The sequence below is a fragment of the Cucurbita maxima genome, unplaced genomic scaffold, assembly GCF_002738345.1.
Source record: "Cucurbita maxima cultivar Rimu unplaced genomic scaffold, Cmax_1.0 Cma_Scf00003, whole genome shotgun sequence".
NCBI classification, from domain to species: Eukaryota; Viridiplantae; Streptophyta; class Magnoliopsida; order Cucurbitales; family Cucurbitaceae; genus Cucurbita; species Cucurbita maxima.
In genome coordinates, this window is record NW_019272019.1 from 6,665,341 (window position 1) to 6,687,147 (window position 21,807).

The window sequence follows — 21,807 nt, forward strand, 5'->3', positions numbered from 1 at the left end:
CCCCAAAAAAAAAAAAAAAAAAACACACACACACACACATTCAAATAACCACTTCACTATTATTTTATTTCTCCACAATTCAGAAAGGGGTTGGATGAGTTTTTTTTTTTAGATTTGAATTATTTTTTCCTACATTATTCTAATGTTATAAAAATTCAAACCTAAAGTTTGAGAGGTAGAATATTTTAAAATCTTAGGTCTATATAGAATGGGATAATAAATTCAGCTATTAAATGTGGGTTGGACTTGTAATTATAAACTACGCAAGTATACAACTCGGAAGCCCGTGTGGATCTTGAAAGGGTTTTTGTTTAATTATTTAATTTTTATTGGCTTTTGTGAAGACATTTAATTTGGTAGGGGAAGCATAGAAGACTGATTTGAATGAATTATGATGTGGGTGTGACATCTTTTAATTTGAGGTTTTGACTGTGCCCTCTCTTTCTAATAAATTCTACTTTTCAATTATTTATGCTATTTATTAATACCTAGTGGTAAATCTTGTTGAAGATTATTGAGAGTAGTCTACATTAGATATGACGTTCTTTGAGGAAACTAAAAGCAAACCATGAGAGCTTATGTTCAAGGGAGATGATATTATACTATTTAGAGAGAGTCATGCCTTCTAACAAATCTAGTTGCTTACTTACTCCTTTAGGAGGTGTCGAGATTGCTTTCGACAGAAGAAAGGAGTTCTAAAGTTTAAGATAAAAGGATGGGATCTTTTAAGCAAATGGTTTTAGAGATGAAAAAGAGGATTATCATAAACAGGCATGAATGAAGTGAAAAGATTGAAAGCAGAAACACGAAAAAGATGATGGCATCGGAATTAAAATAAAAGAATGGGTTTCCAATTTTCAAGGATTTGTTAATGGTGTATTTGACAAAAAGGTTGGAAAAGGAGATGCATGGAAAATGATTCAGCATCAAAGGGGCACAGAGTTTGAAGAAGCAGAGGAATGAGAGCATATGAAGACTCTGAATAAAACCAAAGAGCATGCCGACAACGTCTGCGCAATATTGCGCACTTCGTTTCATGCCCTCCCAACCCATCCGGTCCCGACACCCATTTTTTTCCTCATATAGAACCTCCCACGTACCCCACTACCCCCCTCCCTCCCTCCCTCCCTCCTCCACAAATTATTTGAGGGACTTCTACAACATATAACAACTCCATATATGTTCGAGTTTTAGTTGATATCCAAATTGACCCAACAACTTTCGATCGTTGGTTTAAGATATATTTCTATTGGTGTTGTGGGTCAGTTTTATGTATAGAAATACTCGAACAGTCAATTAGTCGAAGAGTCTAGAAATACGTAAAAAAAATAAAGTCATTTGACCTAGACATGTTGAGAGTGAGATGCTAAAGATCATCGCTCTTCTTTTTCTTTCATTTTCTTTTTGTATCTACATAGGCAACTCCATTTTTTCTTCCAATGCTGTTTCAACAAAATTGACTGACTACTAGTGTTATAGGACAAATGATATAACGAATCTTTCTAAACCGGATCAAAGTCAAACTAAGAATTCATGATCACTCCTAGTGACGAAACTAAGAATGATGATCACATCGGGTGGTTAAGTCAAATATTTGATTGACTTTTTTTTTTTTGAGAAAAGAAGAGAACATTAACCTATGTTTGCTTAATTATCTTTTATGCTTAAAGTTAGACATAAGGTAAGGTATGCCCTACTAAATAACTAAAAATTATAGCATTTGTGATTAAAGTGTTTTCTTTGAGACAGATGATTGGTCTCTTACACTATCGGGCTTAGCATGGTCAAGTTTATCATCCTAGCACAAATCAAATCAAGTCATTTAAATCTTCTACTAGCACCAAAATTTAGGGTACACTACAGCACGCTACATACAAGTCCATTTAGCTAAATTCATCTTTAAAACAAGTAATCTAACTTGTATTACAGACTTGGTCTACATTCTTATTCATGATCGAGACTATAAATTCACCGATAATTAACCAAAACATAAATAGATTTCTTCGATTGGGGAGCAGCCAGAGCAAAGAGTATTGGTTGGGAGAGGATTAGAATATTGTGATGGGACCATTTGGTCACACTTAAGTTGTGTTGCTTTGTTTGGCCTTATTCACTTCAGCTCTTACTTCGCCTTGGAATCTGGAAACCATCTCCATCCATCCATCCATCCATCCATCCATCCATCCTCTTTATTTAAAAACTCACATTAATTAACCAAAATTTGGTATTGCCCATACTCTCTTTCACCCTTTATATATTTATTATATTTTTAATCTCAAACTCATAACAACCCTACTTCCCCACACATTACTTTCATTCCACCTCACCCATTAACAAATATTTTTATTTTAAATTTTTGTAAAAATTCTTTAATGCAAATTTATAATTATATTTTTTAAAAAATTTAATGAATAAAATTAGAAAGTACCCAACATTTTAGATTAAAGAAATTGTTTTTTAAAAATGTAAGTGGACCATGAATGAGAGAGGGTGAATTTAATCATTAAAAAAAAAAAAAAAAAAAAGATGGTTAAAACGATGGAGGCGCGAAGCAGAGGATAAAATCTAAAAGTGGAAAGAGAGAGTAATAAATAATAATAAAAAGAAAAAAACAAAAGAAAGAAAGAAAGAAAAGAGAAGGGTGGGCCCCACAATAGTAATAAATAATAATGACGATACCACCCTCTCTCAACGCCTCCTTCTTACATTTCTTGGATCTCTCTTCTCATCAAAACACAAGACTTGCGCATTCTTTTGTTGCCTTCATTTTCATGGCGCTCTTAACTTCCCACCACAATAAACGCCGAAAAAAGCACAAAAACCCATCCCCGCCGCCGCCCTCCGCCCAATCCTCATGGGACCAGATCAAGAGCCTCCTCACCTGCAAACAGGTGCGTCCAAACTTCTATTGTCATTTTAGACTATGTTAGTTTTTAAAATTTTAATTGATGATGCCCTTGCCAGATCGAGACTTCGAGAGTTCACGAGCCGGTGAAACGGTCGCCGGCGTACTCGAAGTTGGGGTCTTCTTGCAGCTCCATATGTAGCTTTAGAGACGTGGTTCATGGCAATGCCAAAGTGGTTCATAGAGCCGACAACTCACCCGAAAGCAGCTCCGTCGGCCAGGAAACCAGGTTGCTTCATAGAAAAGCCCCAAACGGTTCCTCATCTCGTTCTTTGACGGCGCCGACACCTGGCAGAAGCAAACACGCTGCTTCAGCTTCTGCTTCTGCTTCCGCTTCCTACTCCTCTTCTTCCAGAGGAATCCAATTACGAAAGCTTTCTGGCTGTTATGAATGTCACACCATCGTTGACCCTACTAGGTATTTTCTTCTTTCCATTACGATACTACTAGTATTACCTAGAGTCAAATATCTTCTTTGTCGGGTTTACCCTATTTGATTTTTTATTAGAGTTAAATATTATTGATTGAATTTTTTCATTTCTTTTATAATTTATTTAGTAATTATAAATAGAGAATTTGAAACTCAATCCAGGTACCCAATTCCGAGGAGTTCTATATGTCCTTGTCCTCACTGTGGAGAGGTCTTCCCAAAGCCTGAAAGCTTGGAGCTTCACCAATTAGTTCGCCACGCTGGTATTTTCCCAAATTCTTTCTACCTTTTATGCCTAAAAAAATTATAAATAAATTTCTATTCTTTAGTTTGTTCCCACTTTATTGGTAGAGTTAAAAGGGTAATTGAAAATGAGGTTAGATCGCTTTCATGGCCGTGGGATCTTTGCCTTTACTCCTCCACCATACCTCTCCAGGTTTCAATGCCCTTTAATGTTCTATTTACAGCTGGGTTTCCATGGAGTGACGTGTCATCTTTTGATTCGAGTAAAACCTGCAGGGCCGTTGACCCAACCGACATATAGATTTGTCAAATAAAATTCATTAATCTTGTTTGTTTATCTGTCTTTGTAGTCTCCGAGTTGGGTCCTGACGATTCGGGTCGAAACATCGTGGAGATAATTTTCAAGTCAAGCTGGCTGAAAAAGGACCGCCCCATTTGCAAGATCCAACGGATATTAAAGGTCCACAATACCCAACGCACCATCCAACGCTTCGAGGACTGCCGTGATGCAGTGAAGACACGTGCGCTCAACAGCACCAAAAAAAACCCGCGGTGTGCGGCCGACGGTAATGAGCTGTTGAGGTTCCATTGTAGTGCCTTGTTGTGCGACCTCGGCTCACGTGGCTCTACCGGCTTATGCGGCTCGATACCCGACTGCGGTGTCTGCAGCGTCATCCGCCACGGATTCCAGTGCAAGCCCGGTGGGGTCCCTGGCGTACAGACTACTGCCAGTAGCGGTAGGGCCCATGATTCGTTCGGATGCAGCGATGGTCGGCGGCGGGCGATGTTGGTGTGCCGTGTCATCGCAGGGAGAGTCAAGCGTATGGCAGAAGATGGGGCAGGAACAACGACGACGGAGGAGGAGAATATGTCGGCGGCAGGGTCATACGACTCCGTTTCACGACACTCCGGGATGTACTCGAATCTGGAGGAGCTGATCATTTTCAATCCAAAGGCTATCCTTCCTTGTTTCGTCGTCATCTACGAAGCCCTCCAAACCTAATTAGGGTAGGATAAATATATGCTTTAATTTATGTGTTTTTCTTCTAAGTCTATAGTTTATAATTTTTATTTTGATTATACTTTTTTTATGTGGACATTAAATGTGAGCAATAATAAGGCTATCTTAATATTTAATGAGTGTAAAGAAATTATGTCCTTAAAGGCACTAAAAAACGATTAATTCTAAAATAAAATTGTCAATCTTGCATTAATATATAGATTTTGACGTTGTATTAATGATAATTTGTGAATATTAACTCTGTTATAAATAATTTTATCTATTTAAAGTGAAGTTGCACGTACGGATACGTAACTAGAAAGTTTATCTTTCGGCGCTTTTATTTAATTATTATATATTTTTTTCCCTCAAAAATGATTTTTATTTTATTTTATTTTATTTTCATGGGTGAGTAAGTTATGATGAGGGGAAGGAGAAAAAAATGATATGGGGTCCACGTGGGAGATTCTTGGGAAACATTTGAAGGAAGAAGTGGGCCCTCCAGGTCTTTGCTTTGCCCTTTTGACCCGAAATTTAGACAGCTCTCCATCGTTTCAATTCGCCTACATTACCAAATAAGCATATATATGCGTGTGATCGTTGAACTATTGAGCATTGGAAAATGATATTCCATGACATTCATTATTTGTTCATTGACACTAATATGCCTACTCCTCGCCTTTGCATTTGCTACCCATTTTTTAAGGACACCCTTTGTTGCCTACTTACATTACATACCTATATCTCTCCGTTATGGCCTTGTTATTGAGAATGTTTAGCGTCACATTGCTCACATGGGTTAGGAATAGATACGAGTTTCTATATAAAATAATAATAATAAGGGAAAGGATGTGAGTTCTCACCGTCCACTCCCTTTAAGTTTCCAGCATTCTCGCTGGTACTCGTTCCACCTTTTCCAATCCACCCTTCTTTGGGGCTTAGCCTTCTCGTTGGCATATCGCCTATTGTCTGGCTCTGATACTATTTGTAACGACCCAAGCCACTGCTGATAGATACTGTCCTCTTTGAGTTTTCACTTTTGGGCTTCCCATCAAGGTTTTTAAAACATATTTGCTTAGGGCCCTTAGACCTAATTGAGTCTCGAGTTGAGATTTTAGGTCTGTACACTTGTACGCAATGAATGCAGATGGTATGTATGTTCATTTTATCTCGATTTTATGATTGGGGGCCCTTGCCGGCCCATATATAGTTTGATGGTCCCTCGTTAATTTGACACCTAACTCAAAAAGCATATTATTAAATAACAAATTATAATACTTTAAAAATATATTCATATTTTAAATTTGATTAAATAATATGTAAAGTGAAAAAAAATAGAGCGAGGGTTGTGATGTGATTATTATGGAGTTGCTTTGAAACAAGAAACAAAGTAGAAGACATAATTATAACGTTTTCTACAAATCATTTATTCTAATTTGTCATTTTACAAAAAGGGGTATTTCAGTACACAATTATTGGTTCAAAATCAGTGTTAATTATAGGGCATTTCAGTCCATTGGACCACTTCGACCCTCCCTCATCCCTTCTTACTCTTTTAAACTAAATTTAATTAAATTCATAATATCCTTTTGGGCTCCACAAAAGCTTCTCAACACCAAAGCATTGCACCCTAAAGCTCTCCACCCTAACCCTTGTTTTCATCATTCTACGCATCTTTCTGTAGACTAATTATTGGTTATTATAATTTTACATCTTAATCTAACGATCCACCCTTTTCAGGTTGGGCCCAACATTCTCGTAATCCACTCTCCTTAGGAGCTCAACATCCTCGTCCGTTTTGGCCTGTGGCTCGTTATGTATCACCCTTATAAATAATGCTTCGTTCTCCACTAAACCACTCCCCTTAAGGGTGGGGTGTCTTGCTTCGATATCATTTGTAATAGCCTAACTTCACCACTAGCAAGAGCCCTAGCATACTTGCGGGCAAATTGTCCGCATTGACCCGTAAAGTATCGTTGTCAGCCTCACTGTTCTAAAATGCATTTGTTAGAAAGAGATTTCTACACCCTCCCTCATAAAGAATACTCCATTTTTCTCTCTAATGACGTGAGACCTCCCGAATATAAATAAGGTTACTATTAAATTTTGTTTATTAGCGTGAGTTGGAATTCTTCATTGAATCAAACCCATATGAATACTTGTTCTACATTCTGAAATACCATAATTAAGGATGCTAAATGGATTTGTTTAAAAATGGAAATGATTTGAGCACATGGCGAGTGGGCACACATATCCTTTTTAATTTCCTCTCCAAATCTTTGCACATAGAAACCCCCTTTTGAACCAAACGTAAATTTCAGATATCTATGTTATGCGTACATATATAAACCACCATACCACACTCATTATATCATTTCACACAAATATGCCCCTTATTACTCCTTCCAACTCTCTAAACTTCTCTTCCATGAAGCTCTTTCATCGAATCCGTAAGATACTCGTTCGCTTCGTGTTCTCGCTCCCGTCTCGCGTGCCGTCGAGACAAAGAACAACCTACGACAAGTTGTATGATCCCCCGAAAACGTCATGCAGCTCCTATTACTCTTCGCACTCCCACTACGATGAGGCCATTGCTGATTGTATCGAGTTCTTCAACAAATCGTCCCAAGATCCAAACACTTTGGTATAATATTGATTGAGAACACGAATGGTATCTGAAATCCGTCTTGAAATATGTTATTAATAAGCGTGTTGTGTTCTTTTATTCTTCTTTGCTACTTTTTGGTTCTTGTTCTCTAATTTCATCCAACATTTTAAACAAATTTTCAATGAAAAAAGAAAGAATTCATTATTACATGACCCATCTCGCCGTCAAATTGTTCGGTTACAAAGATTTGCATATTTCATTTTTTCTTGGAAAATATGGCGGAGATGAGAGGGATTAATGTCTTCTTCATCTTATTCTTCTCCCTTCTAAAAGACGAGAGCCGCTCCAGTTTCTCAACGCCGGTGGGCGGCGGAATGACGAGGTGAGCAACGGCGGCAGGGGGGTTGGCAAAAGTGACATAACGTTTCTTTTGAAACTCCATTGAATTTGTGGCGGCGGCGGCGTCTACAACTTTTACATCTTCAGATTGGTGGAATAATTCTGATTCCTTTAAGAATTGAAGCTCTTTTTTGGTGTTTTCGAGCTCTTCTTGGAGGGATGAAAGGCAATGAGCCATCACCATGCTTTCTTCCTTGGCCTTTTCGAGGCTTTGCTTTGTTTCTTCTAATTCAGCTGCAACGTTCCCTAATTTCAATTCGTTTGTGTCTCTTCGCTGATCTCTGCCATGCATCTATATGTGCATATTATTAAAACACCGCCCATAACAGTAGATCAAACGATTCAAGATTAAATCTTTTGAAAAAAAAAAAAAAACTAAGAATTTGAGGCGTAAAAGCAAAAAACAGAGGGAGACCTGTTTAAGCCTGTTGCTATAGAGTTCTCCGGCCAAAACTTTGTCGCCGAACAACGAAACGGCTTCCTTGACTGAACGAAATGGCTTTCTGGTATCAATCTCTGCCCTTTTGAGTTTGACACCTCCTGTTTCCATGTTGAATGGAACAAACCAAAAAAGAAAGTAAACTTGGGGTTCCTCCGGAAATTTGCGACAAAAACAGAGGACGAACTTTTAATGTTCTTCCCAACTTCCAAACAGAGAGAGAAAGAAGAGTGAATTGGGGAATGGAAGGAAGAAAAGAGGCAACGAAGAAATATTAGGATATGGCAAAGTAAGGAAAGCTTCGTTTCTTGGCTTCCAAGTTACTTGAATTCTGTTCATTTTTTGAGGTAGCCGAGAGTGAGAGATGAACAGTTGAGTATGAATACTCGAAGATTATGTGCTTGTAGTTGAAGGCAGAGCTCCTTTTTAACTTAGTAAGCTACTAGGTGTTACCTTAATCAGCATATACTTAGTACACCCATTAAGCTTGTAATCTATTCCTTTTTTTGTCTTCCGTTGGAGATCTTACTCCGGTGTGAAAAATCTTCATTAATACACAAAATGTTTTAAAATTATGAGACTGACACCAATAAGTAAAGGTCAAAAGAGTTAGTGGTGGATCTGTGACGCTATAAATGATATTAGAGCTAAATACAGGCCGATGTGTGAGCGAGGACGCTTGCCCCAAGGAAGTGGACTATGAGATCCCATATTAATTAGAGAGGGGTTAGTGGTGGGTTTGAGATGTTACAAATGGTAGACACCGAGTCGTGTGCCCAACGAGGGTGTTGGCCCCTAAGGAGGATTGGACTGTGAGCTTCCACATTAGTTAGTTGTGGGCTTGGGATGTTACAAATGGTATCAAAGTCAAACGCACAATAGAGGTGGACTGTGAGATCTCACATTGGCTGGCTGGGGAGAGGTTAGTCGTGACCTTAGGATATTACAAATGATATCAGAGACAGAGACAGACACCTTGCGGTGTGTCAGCGAGGACGCTGGCACTAAAAGGAGTGAACTGTGAGATCCCACATTAGTTGGAGAGGGGTTAGCTGTGGACTTGAAATATTACAAATGGTATTAGAGACAAGACATCGGATAGTGTGACAACGAAAACACTAGCCTTGTCTGAGTTCTAATTGACCAAACCATGAACATTCCACTTCGTCTTCTCCGTCCCTCTTCTAATTTCTCTCCATCTGCCCAAAAATCTTGTGTTGACCAAACCCTTTTTTAGGAATTGGGATCCTTCATCAAAGTTCTCATCTTTTTTCATTAAAGTTCGACTGTTTCAACTACCCCACCTCAAAGCACCTTCTCCCCGTTCATTGTTGCAACTGTATCGACTCCTTCCCTTCCCTCTCTCCCTGCTTTCTACCGCTTCTTACAATGTCGCTTCCTGCCCTTGGATCTTTCTCTCCGCTAACATCTCTGGCGTTCAGGGGCCGGCCTCGCTTCGTCATGTCCGGCCGATCCAAAGCCCTCTCTGTTGCGCCAATTTTGACCAAGTTTCAGAAGGATTGCGACACCCCTTTGCCGGTATTGCGCTACGTGGCCGATGCAATGGCCGACAATATGCGGGCTGGGCTCGCTATCGACGGCGGCAGCGATCTCAAAATGATTCTCAGCCATGTCGACACTCTGCCAACTGGGTATGTTTGAAAGTTCAAACCTTTCGCTTATACTGCGTCATTTTAACTGATCGTGAATTTGTGAAAAGGAATGAAAAGGGATTGCTTTATGGATTGGATCTCGGCGGCACCAACTTTCGGGTTCTTAGAGTGCAATTGGGCGGCAAAGAAGAACGTGTTATCGCCACTGAATTTGAACAAGTTTCAATCCCTCAACACCTCATGTTTGCCACATCTCAGGTAGAACAATATTAGTGTGTTAAACTGGATTTAATGTTTCAAACATCCTTAATCTCATTGAAGCAATGAACTTCCTTGTTGTTCTGAAGGAGCTCTTCGATTTCATTGCCTCTGGTCTGGCAAAATTTGTAGAGGGAGAAGGCAACAGATTCCACCTCCCTCCTGGAAGAAAGAGGGAGATTGGATTCACATTCTCATTCCCTGTGAACCAAACTTCCATTGATTCTGGCATTTTAATCAAGTGGACTAAGGGTTTTGCTGTCTCTGGAACGGTATTATTTTCCCCATATTTTAGTTTGCCACTGTCGAAACGGCATAGCCATTGATTGTTTCGAACTCGTAACAGGCTGGGAAAGATGTCGTTGCTTGTCTAAACGAAGCCATGGAACGACGAGGACTAGATATGCACGTTTCCGCCCTTGTATGTTATTGCTCCTATAACCATCCTTAGAAAAGGTTTCTACTTTGATGCACCATTGATTGTTCATAATCGAAAACAGGTAAATGACACGGTTGGAACCTTAGCTGGAGCTAGATACTACGACGATGATGTCGTGGCTGCTGTGATTTTAGGGACCGGAACCAACGCTTGTTATATAGAACGAAAGGATGCTATTCCTAAGCTGCAAGGCCAGGCATCCTCTTCAGGGAAAACTGTATGTACCTCTAGTTTAGTAGATTATTTCATCGACCGCATATTAATGCTGTTTTTTTGTTGCCAAAAACTCGTTCGTTTTAGATTATCAACACGGAGTGGGGAGCATATTCAAATGGTCTTCCTCTCACTGTTTTTGATAGAGAGATGGATGCTGCCAGTATAAATCCAGGGGAGCAGGTGAATTCTATTTATTAATGTTCATACAATGCAGCTTATCCATACAGCATAGAAATGTAATGTGTTTATGTATTTGCGTGTTGGGAAGATCTTTGAGAAGACAATAGCAGGAATGTATCTGGGCGAAATTGCTCGTAGAGTGCTTTTGGCAATGGCTGAATTCGCCCCTCTTTTCGGCAAATCAATTCCCGAAAAGCTGTTTACGCCGTTCGTCCTCAGGTATCGCCTGCACCTCATCCTTCACTCATATGTCTTCATGACGAACAATGTGTAGCAATTGTATGCAGCACTCCAGATCTATGTGCTATGCATCAAGATGTTTCCAATGACCTTCAAGCCGTTGGATTGATCTTGTACAACGTTTTTGGGGTAAATGTTTTAAGCTTTTCATGTCGAATCTTCGTTCTAATATGGAAATAACATCCGAACACGCAGCGATTCGTGGAAGGCGAGAAAGAACATGAGAGTTAATGAACAGATAATGTTCAGTGTTCCTAATCTGATTGGTCCAATGCAAGCAGGTGGAGTCGGATTTAAGTGCAAGAAAAGCTGTGGTAGAGGTGTGCAACACGATTGGTAGGCGGGGCGGGCGATTGGCAGGGGCGGGAATAGTAGGAATCCTGCACAAGATTGAAGACTTTGAAGATGTAAAGCTTGGAAAGAGGAGAGTTGTGGCGATGGATGGAGGATTGTATGAGAATTATCCACAGTACAGGAGGTACCTTAAAGAAGGAGTAGCAGAGCTTTTGGGAACAGAGTTGGCCAAGAATGTGGCCATTGAACATACCAAGGATGGCTCTGGCATTGGGGCTGCTCTTTTGGCTGCTTCAAACTCTATTTATAGAACATGATTTCTAGACGGGAAAACGCTTGGTTTTTTTTTTTTTTTTTTTTTTTTCTAATTATGATAATAATTGTAACTTCTGTATTTATTTTTTATTGGTTTGAAGCTATGTGATGACATTTTTCAATTTATTTGAATTTTTTGTAATAAGTGAAATCCCACAGTTGGGGATCGCTGCTTGCTCCCTATCGCTGCGGATTTTGTGATTCCACATTGAATGGAGAGGGGAACTCCTAAGAGTTAGATTGTGAGATCCCAGTTCTATTGAAAAGAGGAATGTATCATTCTTTTTTATAAATATGTGGAAACTTCTATTTAGTAGATACGTTTTAATTGATATGAGCAGCAACTAGAGGTGGTACAGTGTTGGAGGATATGGCTGTAGCAGCTAAACGACGGAGCTACTTGGTTTATCTCCGGCGAGCGATCTAGAGAGCCACCGTCAAATCCAACTGAAACACCAATAAACACCTGATTCAGCTTAAGAAATTCACACCACTAGCCTCCTGCTGCAAGAGGCCTCCATTTACTGATCAAAGAGCAGCTCAACATGCTTGAAAATGCTTCCCCATTCCACGACTTCACTGAACCGCGATTCTAAGATGCGACTTTGATAAAGTCCGACCAAAAAAATGGGCCAATGGGTCAATGGGTGTGCTAAAATGGGCCAATGGGTTAATGGGCCTGTAAAAAATTCTGACCCAATAAGGCAAGAGTAATCAACGCAACTTTTTGCACAGAATTCGGCCTCCGACAATCAACGCAACTCTGTGCACCAAAATTCGTCCTCCGATAATCAACGCAACTTTGTGCACCAAAATTCGGCCTCCGACAATCAATTGGAGTTGGATTCGTCGATCTTCCTTCGTCATTTTCAAGAATGGTCTGTCGGCTTTCTCATTTTGGTGATGTTAAAGGTAGTCTCAGATTGTAAGGTTTTGACATTATCATTTAATTTTTTGCAGATCCGATTCATACTTTTGCAAAATAGGCAGGGCAAGACCCGTCTGGCTAAGTATTACGTTCCGCTCGAGGAATCCGAAAAGCACAAGGTCGAGTACGAGGTATTTTTCCAATTCCCTCATAAATTTTGTTTCTTAATTCTCCGATTCCAATTTTTTCTTTCCAGGCTAAGTTCTAGGTCTTTTCTTTTGATTCAATTGCAGGTTCATCGATTGGTGGTTAATAGAGATCCCAAGTTCACAAATTTCGTTGAGGTGAGAACTTTTTGTTGTGATTTTGTGGGTTTATGTGATGAAATTTTGATCTTAGGCTGTTGCGTCCCAGTATTTGTCGAAATTTGAAGCTCGATTCTATTCAATTGATTTCGTTTAAGTGGAATGACGTCAATCGCTTAACCAAGTTCTCTGTTGCTTGAGTTCTTCCATTTTATGTCATCATTTATTTAATTTCTGGATGTTTTCTATGGAAGTTTCTTTCAAAGAGGGTGATGATGACTAGCTAAGGAAATGGTTACTGTTTTCTGGTTTATGTAGGCATAGTTGTAGATTAACTTGTGCTGTGATAGAGAGTTCGTTCTTCACGATTCTTGGCCGGGATTTGTTTCGTTTCAGTTGACATTTTTCAATTGCCTTTTGAGCATGAATCTTATCATTCATTGGTTTACTTTTACTTGTGGGCTGCGTAATGCTTTCATCTCGTTTTCATGTAAGCTCTAGCTTATTGCAATCTCCACCGCTTTTGCAGTTCCGAACACACAAGGTCATCTACAGACGATATGCAGGATTATTTTTCTCCCTTTGTGTGGACATAACAGACAACGAGTTGGCCTATCTTGAGTGTATTCATTTGTTTGTGGAGATTCTGGATCATTTCTTCAGCAATGTGTGTGAGCTCGATTTGGTTTTTAATTTTCACAAGGTTTGTTCTTCATTTTCTTACTCTTGCTTCCACCATATTGTTTACCAATGTAGGTTCTGTATATCTGTTTATCTATTCTATTTATCAAGTAAATAGCTATACCGGTTGTCGTCAATTTCTTAATTGAAGAACAATTTATCTTTCCTACTACCTGATGCATTTGCTGCATTCTCTGTTTGTGAGGCTCCAATTCAAATTCTTTGTGAACATCAAATTCCTTGCATATTTTCTCGTTTCCTTTAGTTGATGACGTTTCTTGCATATATATTTGCCTCCCTTCTAGTTGTTAGTTGTAAGTTTGAAGATTCGTTATTTCAGATTTGTTATTGTAATTGTTGTGTTGAATCTGCTACCAAATTGATCCCCATGTTTATGCTGAATCTGATGAAGGTCTATCTGATACTTGATGAATTTATTCTTGCTGGAGAACTCCAAGAAACGAGCAAAAAGGTAAAGTATTGTTTGCTTATTCTTAGTAATTGTGATTTTCCCTTTACCTGACTGTCAAAACACCTGCCGATACAATCTTCATAGAGTTGTAGATGTTGTCCATGCCTTGCCATGAAGCCACATCATGAGCTGGAGTATCAGTTTTTTCAAAGAATATTATGTTCTTAGTAACTTATTCATACGGATTTTATTTGCCTAAAATCTCACGTCTAAATTACTTTTTTCCATCTTCAAAAAACTTTCAGGCGATTATTGAAAGAATGGGGGAACTGGAAAAGCTGGAGTGAAGATAGTACATGTCAAAGAGCTAAGATTGCAATTTGTTTTCCGTGACAGAGTTGATTGTGTTGCGATTTCAGTTTTCTTTGTTTCCCCCGCAGTATATTTGTCCGTGTGGTCTTTGTTGTGACAGATAGAACAAAGAAAAAATTGAACAGAATTTGAGTCCCTTGCATCACCTTTGCATAGTTTTTGAACATTTCAGAACATCAACCCTCTATAAATAGTGAAATCTACATTATTCATTCTTGTTGATATACTTCTAGAATCGAAGTTATTATCTCAATTATTCTTTATTTTGGATATGTGTGATCTGAGACGTAACATCATCATTATAGAACATTGCCTAGGGACACTTATGCCTGCCACCATGTGTAGTCATATTAGCATAGCAGGGACAAACATCATAGTTGCCTGAAGTGCCTGGTGGAACGCATTGACAGCGAGCGCAGCATGTTCCACATGCCCTCTTGCAGATCTTTTGCCGCGATGATAATTGGCATCTCGCATCACAAACTTCCCCACAATCTGCAATAGATTCAGGTATTGGTCCGGAAGCAAGAAGCATTAACATAAAAATGTGGGTGCAGGTGCTCAAAGCTCTCTGTTACCTATCTCGTCAGGAAGAGGACTATCAACCTGAGTTGTGATAACCTGAAAGGACAATACAGTGAGGTAATAAGGCCACAAAGTTGAGAGTATCAGAAATGAACAGAGAAATCAAATGGAAGAAGGATTACCATTTGGGCTGATTCCATAAGGAGCACAAAAGCAAAAGAAATAAGAAGCATAGCAAACACAAGACCTTTAGTTGCTGCCATTAGAAATCTGGATGGGGTATTGGTTATGCAAGAGGTGTCGGTTTATAGGGGGTTGTGGAAAGGGAATACAGTGAAGAAATCTAAGAAGTTAGGTAAATATTTTTTGGTTGGGTTGGTGGGGTAGGTGGGTATAATTGGTATGAAATTTGCTTTGAGTAGTAGGCATGAACACGGGTGCGGGTATTACATTGCATCTTTTCTCTTAATGTTCGGGAAACGGTTTGAGCTTTGAAGTCAAGAAATGGTACATTCAAGAGTCTGTCAGGTATTACATTGCATCTTTTCTCATAATGTTCGGGGAACCGTTCGAAGTTGAAATATTGTACCGTAAGAGAAAGGATCAAGCTGGTTACTAGAGTGTTTGAGCTTTGAAGTCAAGAAATGGTCAAGAGTGTTGAATAATATAGTGTACATGAGAGTCGTTGTTAAGTAAGAGCAGCAGAATTTATTATTTTGTGTTGTTGAGACCATTACGATCAAAATTTAGAATTTTAAAAAAATATATACAAAACATAAAAATCAAATTTAAAAAATATATATATAATTTGAAAAATTATTTTTGGGTAGGCCACTCATTCCCCTTGGGTTTTTTTTCCTTAAAAATTGGAACTAAATATTGGAAAGGAACTTCAATCTCGACCGTGGATCTGCGTAAGACAAAATCTGAACGGCTGAACGGCTAGGGTTTGGGCTTGGGCTTGGGCTTGAGTTGGGCCGGTCCAGGCCTCTGAAAGTGAAACCCTAGAAGCTCCTTTCACTGTTATATAAGGATGTGGTGTAGGGGTTTGGAAAGTACAGTCAGACGACGTAGTTTCTCCATCTCTGTAATTTTTCAGTGTGTGTTTTTGGCATTATTAAAATGCTTGTGGCCAAAAAAGCGGCGAACAGATGATGAATCTATAACATTGAAGAGGAGCTTGCAATTAATTTCTTATTTTAATTCTGCAAGCAATGATCATTCTTATACTTCCATGACTCTGATGTTCAAAGCTTTTCCCTTTCCTTCTTTTCTTTCTTTCTCATCTTCACCATCGCCATCACCATCATTGATTGCCATGCATTTTTTTTCCGTGATCAAAATTCATTTTTTAGATAGAATCGATATAATCTCTAAGAAATTTTCAGGAAGATGGTGAATAGCGATACTGTCTTGTAGAGCAGAGTAGATAAGTTGCCAAATCGCCATTGATCTGCCTTCAAATGATTGAGGCTGCTGCTGCTACACCTCCAAAATCCGAATGGCTTGATTGAGGTTCGACTCTAAAATGAAATATATGAATCAAGTCTATAAATTTTATTTACTAAATATATTAAATTTTGCATGTAAATTTCATACTAAATATATTAAATTTTCTCATAAAAGATTAAAAGATTAAAATAATAATTTTTTAATAGAATAAGTCTCATAAAAAATTAAAAGTTAAAAAAGTCATTCTGGTACAAGAATAAGATGCTGGGAGTACAAGATTAGGTCATGCCAAGCACACATGCTCTAGGAAAATTGTATACCGTACACTTCCCGGTGTTGCATGCCAAAACATCAATATTATTCAAAGTACAGAAAATTTTGAAATGAATGTGCCAAAACATCGATATTAAAAGTACGGACTGGAAAATTTTGAAATGGATGTATCGGGGTAATTTCATAAAAAAAAAGAGAGAATCTCCAGCAACGTTCAATGCCAAAATGAATGTATCGGGTAATTTCATAGAAAAAAGAGAGAATCTCCAACAACATTCAATGTGTTATAAAATGCCAAATCATGGTTTAAATCTGAGAACTCGTATGAGTTCTTGATCATCTACCTTTTAGTCATCCGGAAGCACTAACCAGGCATCCCCAAGGAGATGGCAAAGTCAATCTAAAAACAAAAATTTAGAACTACTCTACTCTGCCAACTATATATAAGTGGGCTGTTTTATGGCCGGAATATTGACGTTGACCAGGGTTTGCATGACACAATCATTGAAGTTGAGCCTCATTGCAGTACCTCTTGAAGCTCAAAGCCTCATCAGCCAGAAACTCGCTGTTACCATCCAATCGAATTGGTAAATTCATGATTGATTACTGAATGTATATTATTATGCAAACGAAAAACAAAAAAGAGAGACAGAGAGACAACTTACAAAATCCGCTCAGCCATTTGCAATGGCTCCCACCTAGGACTCCAAGGATAGTCGGTAATAAGCTGCGACTTGATGGGCGCACCATGGGAGTTGAAATGCTAAACAATATATGGATATAATTAGAAAGAGGGGGCATCTCAACAATGCCATTCCTAGTCATAGCGAACAGAAAAATCCTTGGAAACTAGAGTTACACAAATTGCACCTATCATGTCATTTGATCACTTCAAGACGTGCAACCTTACAAAAATTGGTTTACCAAAGATTCATTATCAACATATTTATGAAAAATGTAAATGAGAACGAAATCTGCAGTAATTCTGTCAAAACTATAAGGAAGAGTTCCCACGACCACAGGAGACATGTTGATGGAAAACAAACGTACAAGCATATATTTATGGCACTTATCTGTAAGGTATCTTCCTTACTATGCATTGATAATCAGAGAAAAGGATGCCAGAAAGGGGAATACAACAGTAACCCAGCCTATCAGGGAGGCTCTATGATAAACAAAGCACACAAAGTACGTGATATCACAGTACTCGATCCCCTAACCTTTATACAGACTTCACCTTCCTAAACGTAATCCCTTGTCCCCACCTTACACGAAAATTCATAACTAACTTGTCAGTGGTGTAATGCCCTTCTTACCCCTCCTTGTATATGGAATAGTAATCGGGGACCTCATACAATCATGTTAACTAGTAAGCAAAGTTGATATGTACGAGAATTTTCAAGATTTAAGACAAAGCTACATTACCTGAGAACTTTGCAGCACCAGAGAAGGCTGCTTCTTCGGAAATTGGCTTGAAATGAGGAAGTGCGCCTAGCATTAACAAGAAATTCCCAAAAACAGAAGGGAAGGAAAATGAAGTAAAGAAAACTTTTCACACATAAAACCATAAATAAAGTTGGAAAAATATTAATAAATAGATGGCACATTGACTCAAATCTAGAATCAGCCATATTGTCGATCAATGATCATGAACTGCATCCTGTACCCTACCTGACCAGACCAATGCACACTATCTTGGTTTAATATAAAACCAAAAGGATTTTTACAGATCAAATTACGTTCATCACTGATTGAGTATGGTTTGTGTGTGCGTGAGTGTAACAAACCATTAACAATTTGAAAGAAAGATTTGTGTGAAGTCATGTCCTGGAAATGTCTCAAGAAACTTGACAGGATGGAGAAACCATTTGAAAGGATAAATAGTTGTAAAATGTCTTGGGTATCATCCAAAATTTTGCAGCCAGCAGGGACAATAACTGACAAACGCCTCGGCAGCATAATCAAACTTGACATTATGAATTTGTCCGAGGTTCATGTTATGGTTCTGTATCAAGGAGGTGTATTTTATGCAGACGTCACTTTTCTGTGATGATTTGGAGAGATTTCTCAGTGGTAAGTGTTAGTAAGCCAACTACAGGTTTATCCAAAAGAAAGAAAAAGGTAATCCAAGTGCATGTTGGGATAAGTCAAAGCTTGTCAGCTTCTTGAACAATCGGTGTTCTGCATTATTAACCGGAATATTTGATTAGATAGAAATAGGTGAACCTTCAAGAATGTAGAAAGGTCTTGAGAGGAAGTTTAGAGTGAGTGTCGCTCTCTTCAATGCCTCTCTTTGGATCTTCTCTACAAAATTTTATTTCTTTTCCTTTTTACCGTTTAGAAAATAATTCACAGTAATGTTTTTGATGTTGAGGGATCTTTAGTTTCAGGATTCTCTCTAACAAAGAAAAACTGAGGGCTATCTTTGTCATCACTGGACTCTGGAATTTTGTACTAAATATTTGGGGGGTGATCGTCTCCAAAGTTAAAATTATTACATCTGAATCTCTACTGGACAGGGAATAAATCCTAACAACGTAAGATTTTGAGGAGATGGAGAAGCAGTTATTCTGGTCGAGAGTTAAAGAAAGCTATCAAAACCAATCACCAGAGTCAACTAAAAGTTGCGTGAACAATATCTTTTTCACAGTAAATAATTGGAAAAATTCCATATAACAACATTCTTGATAGTGATGGGATGCTACATATTAAGTATAGGAAAGGTCACTTAATACCAGGAATGTGAACACCCCAGAGGCAGTGATAACTGTAGCCGTTCGACAGAACACCTAAAAAACAAAGAAGTTCATGCCATTACTGATCCGGGGCATGCGCGCACATGCACATAAATTAATAGTTCGATAACGACTTTAAAAAGGAGAAGATGGATGGAAATAAATTTTTAGGACTTTAAAAAGGAGAAGAAGATGGATGAAAATAAATTTTTAGGAGTCTCACCGGGTCAGCTTCTAAAGGCCTTCCAAAGAAGGAGTCCAACGCCTCTATAAAGCCTCTCCTAACATCAATCAATGAAACTGCCTCCAGAACCTTCATCAGAATGATAGAAGTATAAATACTCTATTTTTGGCGATTTCCAGAATCAAGGCCCAGTTAAACAACCCAGAGGGAGCCATCTGACCAACAAAAATGTAACCAACCTGTTTCTCAAGACTCTCTTCTAGGTGAGGAAGATATTCAGCCATGCACCTTGCAGTCAGTTAAAAAGAGAAAAGTGAAATCACTTTCAGCACCCAATCCTGACCGCCACAGAATTAGAAAGGAGATATAAGAGAGAGAGAGCATCCTACATTCCATCTATCCATGAAGGAAGTTTGATATCCTCAATGGATAACAGGGCCTTCAACTCAGATGTAGAAACCAATTTCAGACGAGGTGCAGCAGGAGTAGATGCATATTTTCTCACCACAGGATATAAAACCTACAAACAAATTATGAGAACGGGAAAAATAGAGGAACGGAAAGACCAGAGGTTCAAAGAGAGAGAAAAGTAAAAGGAAACCTGCAAAAATATCTTCTGTGGATGCCTCCACAGGCATCCAGGAATCATCTTGTTAATATCAATGTCTACCAGCGGCACAGCAAATTTGACCTCCTCTGGCTATGCTAAAGTTCAAAGGCATATAAGGGACATGTATAAGAATGAAGAGAGAGAAAATAGAGTCCTTAGTATTCATCTATTTACTGATATTCAAGGGAAGTGTAACCATATACTTTAAACTATTACCTTCTCAAAACCTGAACTCAAATGCATTTCAATTCCCTGCACATAGGTATGATTTATTATTTTTGGATTTAGTTAACCAGTGTAAATGAAAGATTCTTAAGGAGAAACCACAGACATCAAGGTCCAGCCGCTTGCCTAGCAATAGGAATACATAGTTATAAGCAAAAAACACATACTGAGGACGGTAAACTTCTACCCTAAGATTTTTTCAAGCGTGAAAAATCTGGAATAATTATCTGGCCGTGGCAGCAATTGTCTCATTCAGATTCCAAAGACACCGGGCCCAGTACCTCACCCCTCAAATTCATAGGTTAATGCAAGTGATCACCAAGTTAGAGTTAACAGTCTATCAAACCTTATAATGAAGAACATTACCTCCCTAGATAACATAGTACAAAGTTCAAACTTCAACCTTTCATCATCAACTCCTTCAACACGTTTCCTTTGGTACGACACATATCGATCCCTTGAAAAAAGTAAAGTTGCCATTAAATTCAAGGTGAGTTATACCCAAGGCATTAGAAAAGAAGGATCAATCACAGGAAAGTCCTGAAAAACCTTAGTTCTTGAAGGAGGCTAGTGAGCCGTGATGGATCTTTGCTGTTCCAGTCACGTAGACAGTTCTGTAATGAATTATGATCTCGTTCTCCTTCATCAACCTTACTTGAGAATGGATGGAAATTTTCATCTTCTGCTCCAAACATAATATCAGGAGCAGAAAATGGTGTTTCAGCATTGTACATGATGTCCCCTACGACATGTAAGAGCTATCAAACAGCTAGGTACGGTGACTCTACAAAGCATTCAATACAGGGAAAGGGAAAAGAATTGAAAGGATATTATGAAAACTACAATGGAAAACAGGTCTTACATCTGACGAATTCAAGGCAGTAAGGTACGATCAGCGTGAACCTATCAATAATTCCAGGGCAGTGTCTACTGCCAGACCACATGTTCTCAATCTGAATATCGAAAGAGTAGGAATAAGTTATTCGTTCTCGTTTCTTATTGCGGTAAGATAATGACATCATATTCTATGTTCGTGGTGGAAAAGGGGAGGAAGGAAAGAAAGAACACCCAATATCATTCATTTCCGATCAATTCAGTGAACTAATCTAATTCCAAACCAGTACAAACATTACCATCAATTTCAACATCAATTTTGTTACCACTGAATTTCCAGGGAGAGATAGGAATCCGAAATGTTACCTTGACGGGGAGAGGAAAGTGGCTGAGCAGGTAATTGATATGAGCAGCAATGAGAGGTGGTACAGTGTCGGAGGACATGGCTGTAGCAGCTAAACGACGGAGCTACTTGGTTTATCTCCGGCGAGCGATCTAGAGAGCCACCGTCAAATCCAACTGAAACACCAATAAACACCTGATTCAGCTTAAGAAATTCACACCACTAGCCTCCTGCTGCAAGAGGCCTCCATTTACTGATGAAAGAGCAGCTCAACATGCTTGAAAATGCTTCCCCATTCCACGACTTCACTGAACCGCGATTCTAAGATGCGACTTTGATAAAGTCCGACCAAAAAAATGGGCCAATGGGTCAATGGGTGTGCTAAAATGGGCCAATGGGTTAATGGGCC

General features: G+C 38.8%; 6 protein-coding genes across 7 annotated transcripts; 3 read left to right on the forward strand and 3 right to left on the reverse strand.

Annotated features, from left to right (window-relative positions):
• The first annotated feature begins 2,686 nt into the window (after positions 1–2,686).
• Positions 2,687–4,702, forward strand: LOC111476763. Its single transcript, XM_023120562.1, has 4 exons — positions 2,687–2,891; positions 2,965–3,323; positions 3,498–3,598; positions 3,929–4,702. Exons 1-4 carry the CDS (start codon positions 2,772–2,774, stop codon positions 4,579–4,581), a joined length of 1,233 nt encoding a protein of 410 aa, XP_022976330.1. The 5' UTR covers positions 2,687–2,771; the 3' UTR covers positions 4,582–4,702.
• Positions 4,703–7,273: 2,571 nt separating this feature from the next.
• LOC111476494 (WEB family protein At1g75720) lies at positions 7,274–8,335 on the reverse strand. The gene is made up of 2 exons (XM_023120169.1): positions 8,001–8,335; positions 7,274–7,877 (listed from the first exon to the last, which is right to left on the reverse strand). The coding sequence occupies exons 1-2, from the start codon at positions 8,133–8,135 to the stop codon at positions 7,443–7,445; spliced, it is 570 nt and encodes a 189-aa protein (XP_022975937.1). The 5' UTR covers positions 8,136–8,335; the 3' UTR covers positions 7,274–7,442.
• Positions 8,336–9,224: 889 nt separating this feature from the next.
• On the forward strand, positions 9,225–11,678 carry LOC111476773 (hexokinase-2, chloroplastic). 2 transcript variants are annotated; one of them, XM_023120572.1, is made up of 9 exons: positions 9,230–9,676; positions 9,745–9,895; positions 9,985–10,167; positions 10,242–10,316; positions 10,396–10,551; positions 10,635–10,730; positions 10,819–10,949; positions 11,018–11,099; positions 11,252–11,678. In XM_023120572.1, exons 1-9 carry the CDS (start codon positions 9,414–9,416, stop codon positions 11,579–11,581), a joined length of 1,467 nt encoding a protein of 488 aa, XP_022976340.1. In that variant the 5' UTR covers positions 9,230–9,413; the 3' UTR covers positions 11,582–11,678. The 2 variants fall into 2 exon arrangements, with proteins under 2 accessions (XP_022976342.1, XP_022976340.1); XM_023120574.1 differs by lacking the exon at positions 11,018–11,099 and having other exon boundaries at positions 9,225–9,676; positions 11,166–11,412.
• A 611-nt stretch (positions 11,679–12,289) lies between these two features.
• LOC111475477 (AP-2 complex subunit sigma) lies at positions 12,290–14,439 on the forward strand. Its single transcript, XM_023119888.1, has 6 exons — positions 12,290–12,457; positions 12,540–12,638; positions 12,741–12,791; positions 13,282–13,455; positions 13,846–13,905; positions 14,151–14,439. The coding sequence occupies exons 1-6, from the start codon at positions 12,455–12,457 to the stop codon at positions 14,190–14,192; spliced, it is 429 nt and encodes a 142-aa protein (XP_022975656.1). The 5' UTR covers positions 12,290–12,454; the 3' UTR covers positions 14,193–14,439.
• LOC111475493 (snakin-2-like) lies at positions 14,384–15,052 on the reverse strand. Its single transcript, XM_023119892.1, has 3 exons — positions 14,925–15,052; positions 14,796–14,838; positions 14,384–14,712 (listed from the first exon to the last, which is right to left on the reverse strand). The coding sequence occupies exons 1-3, from the start codon at positions 15,003–15,005 to the stop codon at positions 14,531–14,533; spliced, it is 306 nt and encodes a 101-aa protein (XP_022975660.1). The 5' UTR covers positions 15,006–15,052; the 3' UTR covers positions 14,384–14,530.
• Positions 15,053–16,697: 1,645 nt separating this feature from the next.
• On the reverse strand, positions 16,698–21,690 carry LOC111475444 (BRISC and BRCA1-A complex member 2-like). Its single transcript, XM_023119886.1, has 13 exons — positions 21,422–21,690; positions 21,084–21,174; positions 20,771–20,963; positions 20,588–20,678; positions 20,213–20,248; positions 19,988–20,086; positions 19,776–19,906; positions 19,626–19,674; positions 19,426–19,515; positions 19,203–19,256; positions 17,893–17,958; positions 17,133–17,230; positions 16,698–17,032 (listed from the first exon to the last, which is right to left on the reverse strand). Exons 1-13 carry the CDS (start codon positions 21,497–21,499, stop codon positions 16,969–16,971), a joined length of 1,140 nt encoding a protein of 379 aa, XP_022975654.1. The 5' UTR covers positions 21,500–21,690; the 3' UTR covers positions 16,698–16,968.
• Between the last annotated feature and the right edge of the window lie 117 nt (positions 21,691–21,807).